Source organism: Equus asinus, chromosome 14 (assembly GCF_041296235.1).
Source record: "Equus asinus isolate D_3611 breed Donkey chromosome 14, EquAss-T2T_v2, whole genome shotgun sequence".
Lineage (NCBI taxonomy): Eukaryota > Metazoa > Chordata > Mammalia > Perissodactyla > Equidae > Equus > Equus asinus.
The window spans coordinates 5,127,046-5,144,461 of record NC_091803.1 but is presented as its reverse complement, the minus strand read 5'-3'; the positions used below and the strand labels follow the sequence as shown (position 1 = coordinate 5,144,461).

At 42.5% G+C, this 17,416-nt stretch overlaps 1 protein-coding gene across 4 annotated transcripts in view; it reads right to left on the bottom strand.

Annotated features, from left to right (window-relative positions):
- The window catches only part of CYTH3 (cytohesin 3), a 101,631-nt gene that overhangs the window by 65,051 nt on the left and 19,164 nt on the right, over positions 1-17,416 (bottom strand). Inside the window, exon 1 of one of the 4 annotated variants that reach the window (XM_070484172.1) lies at positions 6,293-6,313. The exons of the other annotated variants lie outside the window; for them this stretch is intronic. Coding sequence (XP_070340273.1) covers position 6,293 — 1 coding nt within the window. The 5' untranslated portion in view covers positions 6,294-6,313. Of the gene's footprint in view, positions 1-6,292; positions 6,314-17,416 lie in introns of those variants that run through there. 4 annotated transcript variants of the gene reach the window in all.

Genomic DNA, 17,416 nt, shown 5'->3' with positions numbered 1-17,416 from the left:
CCATCGTGTCCACAAGTCGCCAAGGTTCTGTCTTCAGCTCGGTCCCCCTTCTCTGCTGCACTTTCTCCTTTAGCAAACGTACATGCTCCCAGTGCTTTAAGCACTATTATTAGTTAAGGACTTCCAAATCTGATTTTTGCCACATTATCTCCCTCCTAAGCTCCAAATCTACATCTCCATAGGGAGGGCTCGCTAGCGTCTCTAAATGAATATTTTCAAAATAGAGAACCAACTGAAAAGCTATGTTTCTAAGAACCATAAGATAATTTGGTAAGCTAGTAAGATACAAAATGAATACAGAGAACTCAACAGCTCGTATAAATTCAAACAATAACCAGTTAGACAATAAAATAGAAAAGGATACATTTATTATAGCAATAAAACATCCAAGATCCAGAAATAAATTTAATAATAAATGTACAAAACTTATGTAAGCGGAAGAAAAACTTTAATATCCTCTCGAATGACATAACAGACTTGAACAAAGGAAGAGGCATACCATGTTCCTGGATAGAAAGATGCAACAGCAGAAAGATGTCACACTCTCCAAAGTAATCTATAAATTCAATGCAATCTCAGTTAAGGCAGCAGCTGTTTATTTTCTGTCATAGACAAGCAGACGGTAAAGGTCATAAGGAAAAATGAGCAAACAAAAAATAGCCAGGAAAACTCTGAAAAGGAAGAAAAATGAGAGAGGGGAGGAGGCTAACCCGAACCTATACTAAAACACCATGGGCTTGTAAGGAAAACTATGAGATTCTGGCATAAGAAGAGACAGACCACGGGAACAGAATACTAAGTCCAGACAGACTCAAGTCAGATGGAAATTTAGTATACGATAAAGGCAGACGGTAAAGACGAACTTTTAATAAATGGTGTTGGGACAACACAGCCTTCTGGAAAAAAAGACAAAGTTGTAACGATACCTCGCCCCATATACCAAGATACATTCCAAATAGCTCAAAGGCTTAAATGTGGGAAGGGAAACTATACAATAAAACAGACAACACAGGCAAATTCCTTTATAATCTTGGAATGGGGACGTCTTTTCTAAGTATGACTCAAAATTAGGATGCCACCACAGGAAAAAAATGCATACATTGGGCAGCATAAATAGGATCTTCTTTATGGTAAAAACAAAAAACAAAACAAACCAAAAAACCCAAGCAAACAAAAAGTCGTAAGCAAAGTCAAAAGACAAACGGCTAATTGGGAGATAACATGTGCCACCCATGGGGACTAATCCCCCTCACAAAGACCTCCTAGAAGCTGAAAAGGAACAGAGCAAGAACCCAGGCGATCAGCGGGCACAACAACGAGAGAAAGCAGATGAAAGCTGAGACGCCATTTCTGACCCATGAGGCTGCCAAAACCCAAAGGCTGCCCAGCGCTCCCTGCTGATGAGGCTGCGGGGGACCAGGCACTCTCCCACAGTGCTGGCGGGAGTTAAAAACAGTACACGGGTGTGGAAGGAGGTCTAGGGACGTCTACCAACATTTCAAATCCATTTCCTCTTGGCTCAGGAATCCCACTTGGGAAATTTCTCTCTCAGATAAATTTGCAAGAAAATGGCATATTCACTAGGCTGTTCATTGCAACATCATATCAAAAGACGGGAAGCCACCCAAGTGTCCGTCAGTAAGATGCTGCTTAAATAAACTGGCACATCCACACAATGGAATATTATGCAGCTGTTCAAAAAAAGTGAGAAAGAACTCTATGTACCAATATGGAATGACTTTCAGGAAATTACACGAAAAAGGTGTAAGAGAAGGCAGTGATAAGACTTTATATTTTGGTTATAACCGCATAAATAAACATTGTGAGGATAAACAAGAAACCAATAAAAATTGTTATTTCTGAGGAACAGGCCAGGGGAGAGAACGGGCTCACCCATGTGCACACTAGCGCAATAAACACACCTCTCTCCAGAGGAAGGAAGGGGATGTAGCAGGGCCACTTTCGTTCACATAAACAAAACCACCCAGGGCCCAGGCGTGTTTATACCGCCAACCCACGGAGCCCAAGGAGGGGAGCTCAAGAACAGAGCAAGCAGCTTAGATTCACAGAAATTCTCAGTCGTGCTAAATCAACACCACACTGCCCACTCTTCCCAAACCCCTCCACCCGACTCCTCCGTGAGGCGGCCCTGCTCTGTGATTCCCCAGCGGACACGGGGCCCCAGTCCTGAAGCTGCTTGAGATGACTGGGGCTCCTTAGAGAAAAGAACCAAAAAAAAAAAAAGACCCAGGTGAGAGAGACGTGAGTCCACGCAGGTTCCACTGCTTTCCAACTCTGTGCCCTCGGCCTGTCCCTTCAGCTCTGCCAACCCAGCCCAGGGCCTAACTCCAGGTGCTCAAAAAATGCTTCTCCTCCCCCAAAAGTGCCAAGCCAGCAGCTCTCTGCCATATGTCTGAAAGGGGAAGAGAACCAGAGCAAAGATGAGATTTCTCCCCTCCAGACGCGAGAAGGCAAACTGCCACTGATGCTGGTGAGATCAGAAGAGAGCTGGAGAGCCGGGCCCGCATCGCCTGGGGGTGGAGGAGCCAGCCTCCAACAGGCAGCACCTGCACTAGCGGGTCTGGCTCTGCCGTCCGACCACCAGTGGCCACCAGTGACCAGGGAGCTAAGCCAGCGCAGGCTTCGGGATGGAGCACTTCACAGCCCAACAACGTGTCACCTGTGCTCAGCTGGCTAAGACAACTGGCTTTTTCCACTGCATCGCTCCCTGTCCCCCTCTTCTCTTCTCCTCCTGCCAGGCGATGACTTTAAGGGGTGGGCATTTGGGGATCCATAGGGAAAAGCTGAGTTGGGGATGCATTTCGTTTGGGTTCAGTGGGATATACTCATGTGGCTTTAGCCACTTCTGCATTTTAAATTAAACGGACATATGACCCCCAGGAATACTCCTCTGGCCCCTGTACCTACTTACTTGATGAGGCGATGCCACAGTGCACGGTGAGAGGCGGTATTTTAACATGACTGTGTCTTTCAGGGCCCAACACCAGAAGGATGAGGGCCATGGAGGAGAAATGAGGTTTGAGCCGTCAGAAGGCAGTCTGCTGAAAATTTTTCTAATCACTAGATACGTCAACTTTTAAACAGAAGATATGATTCTCACTGAAGTCTAATCAAAATGGAAATTCTCTCCTCTTAGGAATATACTTGATGAGGCAACATGTAATATTATAAATACAGCATATTTTTTTCTCCTTGGGTGTTAACTGTGAAAAAACAGAATTTACGAGAATCCTTATGGTTACATGTTTTAAATCTGTAGTCCCAAACTAGCAAGTAAGTCTGTCCTGAAGTTGCCTGTGTGGTGTAGCCAACCACGTCTGATGCATCTTGTTCTGACGAAGGCTAGCAGTTCCACACCTTACAGATGAAACGACACACAAAACTGTCACCTAAGCAACAATACAGCCTGAAGAAACACATTTTCAGGTGACAAAATTCCTAAACCTATGCATCTACAAGTCATGATTAAATTATGTGACCCAATACAACTTAGTGGCAATTTTTTAATGGATTTCAATTGCTATTGTATGTGCATTAATTTGTATGTGCAATTATTTCAGAATTATTTTGTAGATTTTTTCCAGAATGTTTTATCACTTGAAAATTCAAATATGATATGAATGAAGTTTCCTGGTAAAATCCAAAAACAGGAAGAAAGAAGACTGGAAAAGGCTTCAAAATGTCCCAAAAAATCTTGTATTACAACGGAGACTTAAAACTCTGATGGTCAAAATCCTTAAAGAAACTTTCCTAAATTATCAATAATTAAAATTTTTTTTCCATTCAATCATCTTAGAGGAAAGACTGGATTATCTTTCTATTCTGTGTACAGCAAAATGTTACAAAATTATTGTTATATGAAGAGGTTATCAACTAGCTTGAGCAGACAACCAAAAACATAGGGAGAGGGGCCGGCCAGTGGCGCAGCAGTTAAGTGCACATGTTCTGCTTCTCGGTGGCCCGGGGTTGGCCGGTTCGGATCCTGGGTGTGGACATGGCACCACTTGGCAAAAGCCATGCTGTGGTAGGCGTCCCACATATAAAGTAGAGGAAGATGGGCATGGATGTGAGCTCAGGGCCAGTCTTCCTCAGCAAAAACAGGAGGATTGGCAGTAGTTAGTTCAGGGCTAATCTTCCTCAAAAAAAAAAAAAAAAAACCCCACATAGGGAGAAAGTATTATAAAGTTGTGTCAAGAAAAGAATTGCATGATTTTTCTGGGTTTTGACTTGTTTGTGGTTTTATAAGCTTTTTTTTTTTTAATAAACTTATAAGTTGTAGTGACCTTTTCGTTCCAAATAAATTCCTACTTTGGTACCCAATTTTACATTACTTTTCTTAAACAGGGCATTCCAAATTATAAGCGTTTCAGGCCCCACGAAAGCTGGCTCCTCCCCACTGATGACCGACACTGCAGTGGGGCAATTCACACGGCTTCTTCTACTTTCTTTTCATCACGGCCCTCACCACCCTTGGAAGGTCCACCTTTGAGAGAAGGTGTCCAGAGGGAGCGAGTGCCAGGCCAGACCCTCCTTATTTCATCTCTCTCCCATCAGAGCATCACCCTCTTCCCAAGTCTTTCTAAGGCCTTCATAAAGATCTGTCCAAAAACACCTCAAAACAGTACAAGGATGAGTCATAGAGAATGCGAATTTCTAAACAAATACATTTCACAAAACGCATAATCCCCCACCTCCTCCAAAAAACGAATTCGCTTCTTAAAGATTTTCCAAAATGTGGGCCAAAGTAGGTAATTATCCTCTAAATAAACATAAAAAGCCAATAAAAAAAAAACCACAAAAGCAGATCATGGTACTTTTACCTGACACGACCTTTTCCCATGATCAAATTTACTTTTTATGTTTTTCTCCTTCTAGTGATGTGGACTGTGTACATCTTACTTTAAAATTTTCCAGTGGTAATGGTTAAAAAAAAAAAAAAAAAAAAAAGGGGGGGGCTGGCCCCATGGCCCAGTGGTTAAGTTCACGCGCTCCGCTGCAGGCTGCCCAGTGTTTCATTGGTTCGAATCCTGGGCGCAGACATGGCACTGCTCATCAAACCACGCTGAGGCAGCGTCCCACATGCCACAACTAGAAGGACCCACAACGAAGAATATGCAACTATGTACCAGAGGGGCTTTGGGGAGAAAAAGGAAAAAATAAAATCTTTAAAAAATAAATAAATAAATAAATAAAATAAAATTTTCCAGTGGTTACCTTTAATTTATTACTCTTTTTAAACCACACTGCTACCTGTATTTTTCTAATTATCAAAGTCAGAAATAAAAGTTGATATCCCCCTTTGTCAGAAGAAAAGGGCAAGGCTCCTACTTTCTCCCGACCTTCCTCTGCCTCCCTCTGCACCGACTTCTCAGCTTCAGTTAGCGCACCTTGGACCCACATTCATTACTGCAGGTGTTGTTACTGAATAATTGGGTTTTTTTCTTTTCATTACATATCTTCTCTTTCAAGAATTACTTACAACATTTGAATTTTGATTTGTAACCAAATTTATAATTATTTAGGTTTAATGTTCAAGTGATTTCAATTCAACATCAGATATTTTACACCACAACTTTCCTCTTCCTGAGTTATTTCAATTAACCTTTTAGTGGATTACAATTTATCTGTGAAAAAGTTTTCTGTTCCCCCAAGAAAAATTACAGAAGGTGTATCAGAAAGATTTCAGGTACAGGTAGCAGAAGAAAGCTCAAATGGCCTTAAAGAATAAGGAAATGTATTGGCTCATATAATTTTTTTTAAGTATAGTTGACATACAACATTGTATTAGTTTCAGTTGTACGACACAGTGACTCAACATTTATACACATTATGAAATGATCGCCCTGATAAGACTAGTAACCATCTGTCACCATACAAAGTTATTATGATACTGTTGACTATATTCCCTATGCTATACATTACATCCCCAAGGCTTATTTATTTTATGAAAAGAATTTTGTACCTCTTAATCCCCTTCATCTATTTCACCCTTCCTCCACCCCAACCTCCCCCGACAACAACCAATTTGTTCTCTGTATCTATGAGTCTGTTTCTGTCTTTTGTGTGACTTGTTTTGTTTTTTCAGATTCCACTAAACAAAACAGAGATAAGCAATCTCCCTGGTAGAGTTCAAAGGAACGGTCAGAAGGACGGCCCACCAGACTCAGGAGAAGAATGGGTGAACACAGTGAGAACTTCAACAATGAGTTAGAAAATATAAAAAAGAACCAATCAGAGCTGAAGAATACAATAACTGAAACGAAAAACTCACTGGAGGCTACCAACAATGGATTAGATGATACAGAAGAACGGATCAGTGAACTGGATGAGAAAGTAGAGGAAATCGCCCAAGCCGAACCGAAAAAAGAAAAAACTTTTAATGAGGATAGTGTAAGGGACCTCTGAGACAACATTAAGTGACCTAACAATCACAATATCAGGGTCCCAGAAGGAGAAGAGAGAGGGAAAGGGGCAGAGAACTAATTTGAAGAAGTCATAGCTGAAAACTTCCCTACCTGCAGAAGGAAACAGGCATCTACGTCCAGGAAGCACAGAGAGCACCAAACAAGATGAACTCAAAGAGGTCCACACCAAGACACACTATAATTAAAATCTCAAAAATTAAAGATAAAGAGAGAATCGTAAAAGCAGCAAGACAAAAGCAACAAGTCATGTACAAGGGAACTCCCATGAGACCATCAACTGACTTTGCAGCAGAAACTTTGCAGGCTAGAAGGGAGTGGCTCACATAATTCTTAAGTGCGAAGGGAGGGTGAGCTCCCAGTGAAGGCAATGTGCCAGATGTGACTTCTCTGTGTCTTCAGAGAACATCTTTCTGTTGCCCTCACAAATTAACAACAATTAGTGTGATTATTTAATTCTCGGTGACAACCTTTTACCCTCAACACACTTAGCCTTGGCTCCACTATCTTCTGGCAAAGTTGCAGAAATGTTGAAAACCATCCCAAACTCTTCCTTCGTTCTATAGCCTTTTTTTCCCTCCTCTGACTGGCTGTTCGTAGGGCACTTTATCCTTGAAATTTAAAAATTTCACCAGCATACAGTTGCTCCTTCCACTAATTTCATTTAAGCAAAATTAGCCCTTGCAACATACAGAAGGAGTTGGTGTTTTTTCCAGCTTGAAGATACTTTTTTCCATTGTATCTCTGATTACTGTTTCTGTTCTATTTGTTTTGGTAGCTTCTTCGGGAACAATTATTTAGATCACAGCACTAATTTAACTTTCTACATTGTAACTTTTGCTCTTCACGGATCCTAGTGGAGCTAAAATTTCTCCAAATGCATTTAGTATCATTGCAGTTTCTTTCTCTCAGCTCATTCATTTCACTTTATCTGCCTCTCAACCAACTAGTTTTCATTTGGGCCCGTTGCCTTATCTCATCTTTCAATCACTTATTTCAGAGTCTTTCTTGAATTTTATCAAAAACGGCACAAAGCAGATTCATCCCAAAATTTACTTCCTTTCTATCGTTAATCATGTTCAAAATTATACTTTTCCTCTGTCTCAAAAAGTATATGTGCCCTCCCTGATTTTATTTTGGAAAGACGTTGCTTTTTTCTATTTATTATTGAACAGTGATATCCAGGCCCAATCTTCCCCCAAAACAGAATGGTTTTCCTTAGAATGCTGCTGAGTTTTGGCGGGTTTTTTCAGCTCTAAGTTTGCAAGCTGAGAGCCGATGCACATGGAAACTGTATCACCCATTGACGGGTGATCCAGCTTCAAGCGAACTTCATCTCCGCAAGTCTGCTTCTCTGGGGATCCGTCACGTTGGTTCTGTGATCAAGTGTCTGTACAAAACCCTCCATCTGGCATGGCTTCCGCTCCAGATACACGGGGTGCTGCCCACCGCATGACGGAGGACAGCTGCAGAGCCAAGGAGAAGCCCTTCCGGTTGAAACCGCGTGTCCTCTGGCCTCCCAGGTCAGCTGCTCCGGATCACTGCTGCCACACAGGAGCAAACCCAGCCCCAGCTCCCTGGGGGCACCTGGCATCACCCGGCCTCAGTCACCCTCTTCTCCTAATCAGCAGAGCCAACAGCGCATCCTCCCACATTTCTCGCAAGCCTTCGCCGAGTTCTCAGGGAACGGCGTAATGAGTCAGCCCCTGGTCTTGCTTCACCCTGATCCCATCTCTCATGACTCAGTTTTTCACCAGGTTTTTTTCTCAGTCATTTCTGCTAGGATCTGGTGATTCAAGGAAGCAGGCGAGGGAGGAACTTAGACAAAGGCTAGTACTCAGTCTCCAATGGTCATTTTTTAAGGTGGTGTTCTTTTTTTTTTTTTTTAAAGATTTTATTTTTTCCTTTTTCTCCCCAAAGCCCCCGGGAACATGTTTGTATATTCTTCATTGTGGGTCCTTCTAGCTGTGGCATGTGGGACGCTGCCTCAGCGTGGTTTGATGAGCAGTGCCATGTCCGCACCCAGGATTCGAAGCAACGAAACGCTGGGCTGCCTGCAGCAGAGCGCACAAACTTAACCACTCGGCCACGGGGCCAGCCCCGTGTTCTGTCTTCTGAATTCTCTTCCTTCTGGGGTCAGCTATCCCTTCTATAGAAACTTTGCATGAAGTGTTCTCTGTCACGCTGGTGGGCTTTTTCCCCATCCGTCTGGAGGTTCCTGTCATCTGTACATATTTAAAAACGAGATGGAGCTAGCTGTGTGGCTTCCTCTGATGCTGTACCAGGTACCTTTTCTCACTAGATTTGCCACGTGACTGGGACGGTTCAGACGTGCTCTGTTCCGGGAGCCAAGCCTGTCCACTGGCAGGCTTCACTTCAGGATGAAAAGTCAGGGAGACGGCCTTTAAGACAGATGGAAAAAAGCTTTACTCTGGGTGCTGGGACACACTCGTGGGGCCCCCAACTGTCCCCAGGTGGAGGGTTCAATCTCCGTAAAGAAGTATTTGCCAGAGGGTAAAATGCTATCAATTGTCTGCCTCAAACAGGAATGAGGGCAAGGAGAGCAGAGGGAGAGAAAGTTCGGGCACGGCGGCCTCCCCACGGACCAGGAATTCTAGTTTGCCACACCGTCCACACTCACTGGCGTCCACACTACCGGCCAGCCTCGGTGCTTCCTCTCCGTTTTCATTCTGTTTTATCCATTTAAAGGTTTCCAACTTCTTGTTTCTTCCAAAAGTTTCTTCAATTCTCTCGTCTACTAAAGGTCTCTTCCAGTCTCTCTGCTGCTGGCAGGTTCCGATGGCTTCCTTTCCTGTGCTTTGCTGGGATTTCAGAGTGAGTGGAGGATGCAAGTTGGGTCTCATGTCCACGCAGGGATCGTACCGGCAAAGCCTCATGGAATCCCTGAGAAGGGGATCCTTCGTTCCATTAACTGATTTCAACAAAGCTCCCAGGAAATTCGGTTTCTTAAACCTATATATTGCACACTGGTCTTCAGAAAGACTAAAAGTTTTCTACAGACATGATTCTCTGGATACAACTACGCATGATATTACAAACGAGGGATTACAGCAAACAGTCCTTCTCCAAACGGTAAGCTTGAAAACAAACCGCCAGCTTCTCAAAGAGAAGAAAATACACACCAAGCGTCAAGACAGCATGCAAGCTGCAGATCTGAGCCTGTGACAGAGGTGAGCCAGCCCTGCAGCCACTCCCCACGCCAGAACCAAGCCCAGCCTCGATTCCACCCACAGGAGACGCACAGGTACCGTATCCTGAATCATGCCACAACGTGGAGGAACCTGGACAACGGATCGTGCTACAACACGGAGCAAGCTGCCAATCCAAAGAAGCCACACACAAAAGGCCACACACTATATGATCCCATTTACATGCTCTGTCCAGAACAGGCAAATCCACAGGGAGAGAGAGTAGATCAGCGGTTGCCAGCGGCTGCGGGAATGACTGCTAATGAGGACAGAGTTTCATTCTGACGTGACGAAAATGTTCTAAAATTAGGTAGTGGGGATGGTTGCACAACTTTATGAATGTATGAAAAACCACTGAATTGTGAATGTTGTGCAATTTTATGAATATGCCAAACACCACTGAGATGCCTAACTTAAAGGCAGATGACTACTATGTGATTACAGTTCTTTTTGAAAGGGAATAGGTACTTTACTACCAAATCAGACTCCAGGCCCACAATCCCTCACTCCTGCAACACTTCAGCAGAGCCAACATAACTTCAAGAGAATAAGGATCTCCAATACCATACAGAGCAGCAAACCAATCACTTATAAATCTAAGAAGCTTCCAGACTATTCCTAAGTTTAAAAAAAAAAAACCTGAGTTAAAATGGGGCAGGAGAGAGGTAGAAGAGACGTGTAAGAAGTTTCTGGAAGAGTTACAAAAACAATTCTTCCAGTGGGAGGCAGAAAATAGTAACTTGTGAGAAGCCAGAAGACTCAACTGTTCCAGTGTAAAGCACGCAAGGATTCTTCAAAACATCGTTCACGCCGGTATAGACACAACAATGAGCTGCAAGAGAGAACCGAGTCCTCTTAAATTTGCTCAGCAGTATTCATTGATTACAGCCACTAAAGTGTCACTGGCTTATTTTTCCCATAAAGTTTAAACGGCTGGAAGACAGTGAACAATATTTTTGTGAATAACAAAAATATTTCTTAGTGATGCCCTGAACCACAGAAATGCAAAGAGATCATCTAAAAAACAGAGGATGGGATTTCAAAGAAATCTGTCCATAAAACCGAATCTAAAAAGAACAACTCGCAAGATGACTCCAGAATTGCATGATTTCTTCAGAGGCAGCGCTGGTCTCGAATAGCTCCCAAACAGGATGTCTGGCTACAATTAGGAGAAATCTGAGAAACCAGACCTCCTTCACATAAAAAAAAGAAAAACGAAATGCTTGAGACACACAAGTATGTGGAAATCACTAGTCTTACGATAATTACATTTATCACCAAGACTATTTCGAAACACACCATCTATCTTCAGCTACAGGGCGATGAAATGTACTTGGTCCTCATAAGTCAGAGCCGATCAAAGACGCGAAGCTTTTATAGCAGTTACATCGAAGCAGATGTGTAAACTGGAAATTTAATTTTATTGAACTGCTGATTCTGTACTTATTTGCTCTCTGGTGAGTGCATAAATATGAGTACTACTCAACGGAGCTAAGAAGAGAGAGCTCGGCTCCCCTTCGTGGACACCGTCACCTCTAGATGAACATGAATGATGCTGACAAGTCCTTGCCCCATTTTACATTAGGAGGGGTCGGTCCCCCGGGTTCTCAGAGTTGCTATTTTCTGCCTCCCACTGAAACAATACATCAGCCTCACATATATTCTCTGGTTACGTGGTTGTATACACAATGTGATTAAAAGGGAAAAACGAAACGCCTACTGGGCGAGTCAGAAACAAAATGAGTACCCGAGGGTGGAATCTCAACCATCCGTCTGAAAGAGAGACTCCTGGATCCTGTCGCTGGTTCTTGAATATTTTTATAGAGTGTCATTTTTTTCCCACCCTGCCCTTTCCTTTGTTGAATTTTCATACAATAAGTTTGCTATGACCATCACCGGATATACTAACAACAACAGAAAAGTTACAGCTGGATCCGGTATTAATCTCAGCTGCAGCTAAAGCTTCAAAGTCCTGAAGGCCAATAGGAAAGAGCTGAGGGAGGGAGGAAGAGAAAGACTCGTTCCTGAGAGATTTAAGGTTTGCTCCTCATCCCAAAGATCCGGCAGCCAAAGCATCTCTTTTGTATTATGCGTATATAGTTTGTCTCACTAAATTTTCCAGCTAAGGCTCATTTCTTTATAAAGCCATGGCCAAATACTAAGATAAAATCCTTCCTATGTTAAACCAGACAACTAATCCTCTCCATATGGGGGCAGGTCTAACAAACCACGGTGTGTATTTGTTCCAAGTCCACCCACACGCATATTCCATTGACATCTGAGCCGTTCACTAACTCCTTTTGGTTACCAATCTCATCCACATTTACCAAAGAACAAGAAACACGAATGTGACTTCGACCTTGAATCAAGCAGATGATTTTCACGTATTTAGAAACCAAATCACTTCTCTCTTCTGCTTATACGTGTAATCTAGACTCTACAGGGTGCAAATAAGGACATTAGGCAACCAGCCCGGACTCTTCAAAAAAGTCACTGTCACCAAAAAACAAGAAAAAAATTCTTTTAAAGAATGAGGAGCTATAGCTAAACACAAGGTGTAAACGTTGATTAGAGCCTAGATAGGTAAGAAAAATAGCTATAAAAGGCATTTGGGGACCAACTGGGGAAAGCAGAATTTGGACTACATGTGACAAGATATTATGGAATTACTGTTAGTTTTCTTAAGTATAGTAATGGTTGTGGTTAAACAGGAGAATGTCCTTAGGAGAGAAATGCTAAAGTATTTAGGGAGTATTATTTGTAACTTACTTTCAAATGGTTCAGTCAAAAAAAAAAAAATCACAGTATGTATTAGAGGGAGATAGGGCAAATGCGGCAAAATGTTAGCAATTGCTGAATTTAGGTGAGAATATATGGGTAATCATTGCACTATTTTTTCAACTTTCTGTAGACTTGAAAATTTTCAAAATACAAAGTTGGAGGAGAAAAGATACAATACTCATATCACCAATCATCACTTATTCATAAACCCAAATACAACAGCGCTTCCAATTCGCTCTGCTAAGTATATAAACGTGGGCCGGGGCCTAATATGTTGATGACTAACAGTTTTAAATGCCTACTAATTGTTTGGGATTTTTGATAAATTCTTTTCATTAAACAATTTCACGCAGGTTTTTTAACGTCAGTTTTGTTTTGGGGTTGGTGTGGGTTTTTTTGTGGGGGGTTTTTTTGGTGAGGAAGATTGGCCCTGAGCTAACATCTGTGCGAATCTTCCTCTATTTTGTACGTGGGATGCTGCCACAGCATGGCTTGATGAACAGTGTGTAGGTCCACACCCAGGATCCCAACCCTCAAACCCCAGGCGGCTGAAGAGGAGCAAGCAAACAATCACTATGCCACTGGACTGGCCCCTTTAGTGTTTTAAAGAGGAGAAGCTTGAAGCTTAAGGAGATTACATAACTTACACAAAGACTCATGGCTAGTAATGCCAGAGCTGCAGAGACTTACTTAAAAAAAATCTGTCAACAACAAATAACAATCAGTTCAAATGTGTGAGCAAACTTGTGTAAGTGTGCACAAAGCAGAGAGACGCGTTCTCAGAACAAACCGTTAGCATTACACTTGATCTTCCGCCTTGAACTGGGGGAATTATCTGAAATATCCTTCAGTGGCTGACTTGATACAGGAAACAGGCAAAAATCCTGAAGTCCCAATTCCCATAGACCACAGTGGGGAAGGGGGCCTCTCCAATCCCACAGGACCAGGATTACCAGGGAAGGAACGGCTGCATGGTTATCTCTGGCATGAGTCATCTCAACAAAGTCAGTCGTGAAGAAGCACCACCGAGAACAAGGGCTGCCCGCCACGCCCCCGTGGTTCCAGATGCCAGTGAATGGATGAAACCAACAGTCTCTGGGACGAGGGAGGGAGGAACATGTTTAGGGTCATTAGAAAAAAGAGCTTTAATAAAACATGCAGAAACAGTCTCATAAAATTAAGGGCTTATGGTAAAAGCCAGACTCCCCTCTCCAGCATGTGGGGAAGATGTTCAGGTTAGTATTACCATCCAAGCTTGGCCTCACTCTCTCCAGTGACAGCTAGAATGGCCCTGATCATCAATAACTCGGTAACTCTTTAATTAAGGAAATGGCTCTCCTGTCAAATCTGTTCCTGAAATTCCCAGTCACAAGATAAAATCACCCAAGCCAAGCTAATGTGATCACAGAATTTCTAGATGTTCTCTCCAAAGGCAGCGGGCTCAGCCAGTGGGCCCGAGGGCACGCCCCCGACTTCAGAACTCCCGGGCAGGCCTGCACCAAATCTCAAGGTGGCTGGAAGGACTAGGATACAGACTTCTCTCTCAAGAGTAAAATTCTTTTTTACCTTACATCAAATCTTTACAGTTGACATGGAAAAGGGAGAGAAAATTTCTAATGCAGAACTAGCCAGAACACTTCTGAAATAGAGTCTTTATTAGCTTTACATGCAGGATTGTCTGCTCCTCGCCAGGATCACAACACTTGACGGGAAGACAGGCAAGAAGAGAAGGCCCCAGACTCCTCTATGGTGGAGGAAAAAAGGGGAGAGGGGGAAGGCAGTGTGGAAGGTAACAGACTCTTAAATCCTAAAATTAAATGTCTAAGTGCTAATGGCAGCAGAACCCAGGGAAATATTTCAGCTTATGTTCTTTCCAGATTAAAAAAAAAAATTAGCGATGTTCTGCATGTCCAGCCAAATTACTGGGCATCTGTGAGGCAGAACAACAAGTGGGGGTGCCAAACGAGCATGGGTCCCACATGCACTCGGACAGTGCTGGCTACCAGAAAGTCTACCGAGCAAGATTTTGAGTAAAGACCAGTCTGACCACAAGAAGGAAGCGAGGAGGGCGTCGGACTTTCTTTTGCAAAAAATAAAAACATCACAGTAACCATCTGACTAGTATACAGCTTAACAACTATTTTAGAAGAAAAAGCTAAGTTTTAGAAACGTTACTTCGGGGAGCCACAGCGGATAATCTGTGATTCCCGAGAAAACGCAACATTTCAGAAGAACAGTTATCCAATATTAAGATTCTTTCTGCAGAAGGCAATGAAAGGCCTCATTTTACTCTGGATATGGCTCATACTCTCAGAAGCGCAGTCATATACTGAATCAAAGCCTGCATGATCACTGTCCTCCCACACTCGGGAAATATGGCCTCATCGTGCGAACAGGCCAAACGCTGAACAGTCACTAAAACCCTCCAATTTTCCCATACTCTAACACAAACAAAAAATGAATTCATTTGTCTGTCTCAATTCAAAAAAATTTTAATCTAATTACTGAAACTTAGAAAAGGGCATTCTTGATTATTTTATTTCCTCTCTGCTAAGAATTAAAAGGAAGTCCTGTCTTCTCACAGAATATGAAATGGCCAGTGTCTGCCACTTTTGATTACTGCATTTTTTAAAATACTTGTGTTAAAATAAATGTAATCCCAAGGACTTTCCAAATGAAACTGCTAACGGATTTGTGACATATGAAAATATATTTTGTTGTATTAAAAGTGGAAGAAAATGTTAGTTTCAAAAAGAAAATATAACCCAGCTCCGTACTTTTTTTGGGGGGGGGGGGGCACGGTGAGGAAATTGGCAACCGATGTTAGCTTAGGGCCAATCTTCCTCTTTTTGCTTGAAGAAGACTGTGGCTGAGCCAACATCCATGCCAGTCTTCCTCTATTTTGTATGTGGGACACCATCTCAGCGTGGCCTGATGAGTGGTGCGTAGGTCCATGCCCAGGATCCGAACCCGCGAACCCTGGGCTCCCGAAGCAGAGCACGTGAACTTAACTGGTACACCACCAGGCCAGACCCCGTAGCTCAGTTCTTTAAGTGATAAATATATACACTTAATGAATACTTATGGAAGAGAAAAAAGGTTTCCTCTTTGCATTCTACGGTGATGAGATCCTTACTGGATTAATCAGAGAATGAAACCTGCCTGCTGCTACTGGCAGTACCAGGCGAGATGCCTGCATTCCTAGTTACAGTGCATCTCTACTCAACCATGTACACAAGAAGGGTGTTTACTGTCCCACATGACAGGAAGTGTGGAGCGAGGGAGGCTCCGGGGGTGGGTGAAATTCAGCAGCTCAACCACAGTGTCAAGGATCCAGCTGGTCATCCTCAGCATGTGGATTTGGAACTGGATGGGCTTATGAGACATCATGAATGCAAGTTGTCTACCCAACCAGGCCCTAAAAAGTCCATCGTAAGTAAAGGCACCACTTCTCGTTTCTTTTTCTAAGAAGGAAGAAACTCTTCCAAGAAGTCCCCTTGCAAACCGCCCTTCACATGAGGCTCATCGGCCAGACTAGGGTAACATATCTCTCCTCCAAACGACGATAAGGAAAAAGGGATTTCCGTGCCTGGTTTATGCATTTAAGATTCACTCCCTTGTGATAAAGCTCCCTGCCCTATGGATAGATACCTGAACAAATCAGGATTCTTTACAAGGAAGTGAGGGAAGATGGATCTGTCATAAGGCACCAAGAGCATCTCCTACACAGAGTTAAACACAGCCATACGGATGGCCACAAACTTCCTGGCAATGGGCAACAGAGAGATAAGCCGGCTGACCACTCCTTCCCCCCGCCCCCGACCAAAATATCTAGGTCCCATTTTATGCTTTTAAAATCAAGGGCTCTTACATAAAAGTTACTTTTTATAGAAAGGAAAAAAAATATTCAATATTTTTTAAAAATCTATCAGCCACCCTAGCACTTAAATCAACTATTGAAAGAGCTACATAGTACGGCTTTAATGAATCCGCATATTATCAAATTGTGGTTTTAAAGAACTTCCAGAATTTAAAATAATAAATGCAACCCAGATGTCCACTAAAAAATGAAAACAAGATTGTTTTCACTTCATAGCAACCAAACAGGTCAGCCCATTTCCTCCTCCAGAGAATTCTCAGAGGGCCACAAACTCCACTCGGAGAGCACGTGTTTCATACGGATCTGTCCGCAGAAAAAGGAAACTCCACTGTCCAAGATAAACGGAGAATATTATATGTTCCCATGAAAGTGAATCAGAAAACTTCAGCAAGGCTGTGTCTACACGCTGCCAAACATCTGGATGAAAACCGAAAAAAAAAAAATCTCTAACTACCTAGATATTGGGAAATACTTTCCAATCGTCATTAAAATGTCCAGTGCTACAGCAAACTGCTTTTATTTGTTAATTACAGGAATAAGTTTTTCAAAAAGAAGAGATGAGTACATCATTTAAAATAGCCCTGCTGAGAAGTTCAAGGCAGGAACTTATTTTCTCATGTTTGAACAGGGCTCCTGGTGATTTACTGAAAACTAAGTCAGTTGAAAGAGCAAATTTGCTCTGTGGAAGTAAATTACAAAATCTTCTTAGGCAGCTAAGTTGACTCAGGTGAGGCTTTTCTAATATTGACAGAATACTGAAAGATTTACCCAAAATAAATGTTAGTAACCGGTCTCCAGCCAGATTATAAAACACTCCGGAACCTCGAGTCTATTCTGTCACGTCAGTTGGGGAACAGACACCAACTGGTAGAAGTTTATAAGTTTGATTAACTTCAAAACTCAGGAGAAAGAGTTATACATTTTTCGTCTCATTTAAATGACTTACCATTTTCCCATCACTTCAAAATGTTTATTATATCTTAAGTAGCTTTTAGGATACTCTGATAAACCCTGTTTTTTCATTTCATTTCACTTTAAAAGTTTCAATAGTCCTATATCACAAACTGATAAACTGCTTCCTAAAGGATCGCCAATAACTTTTT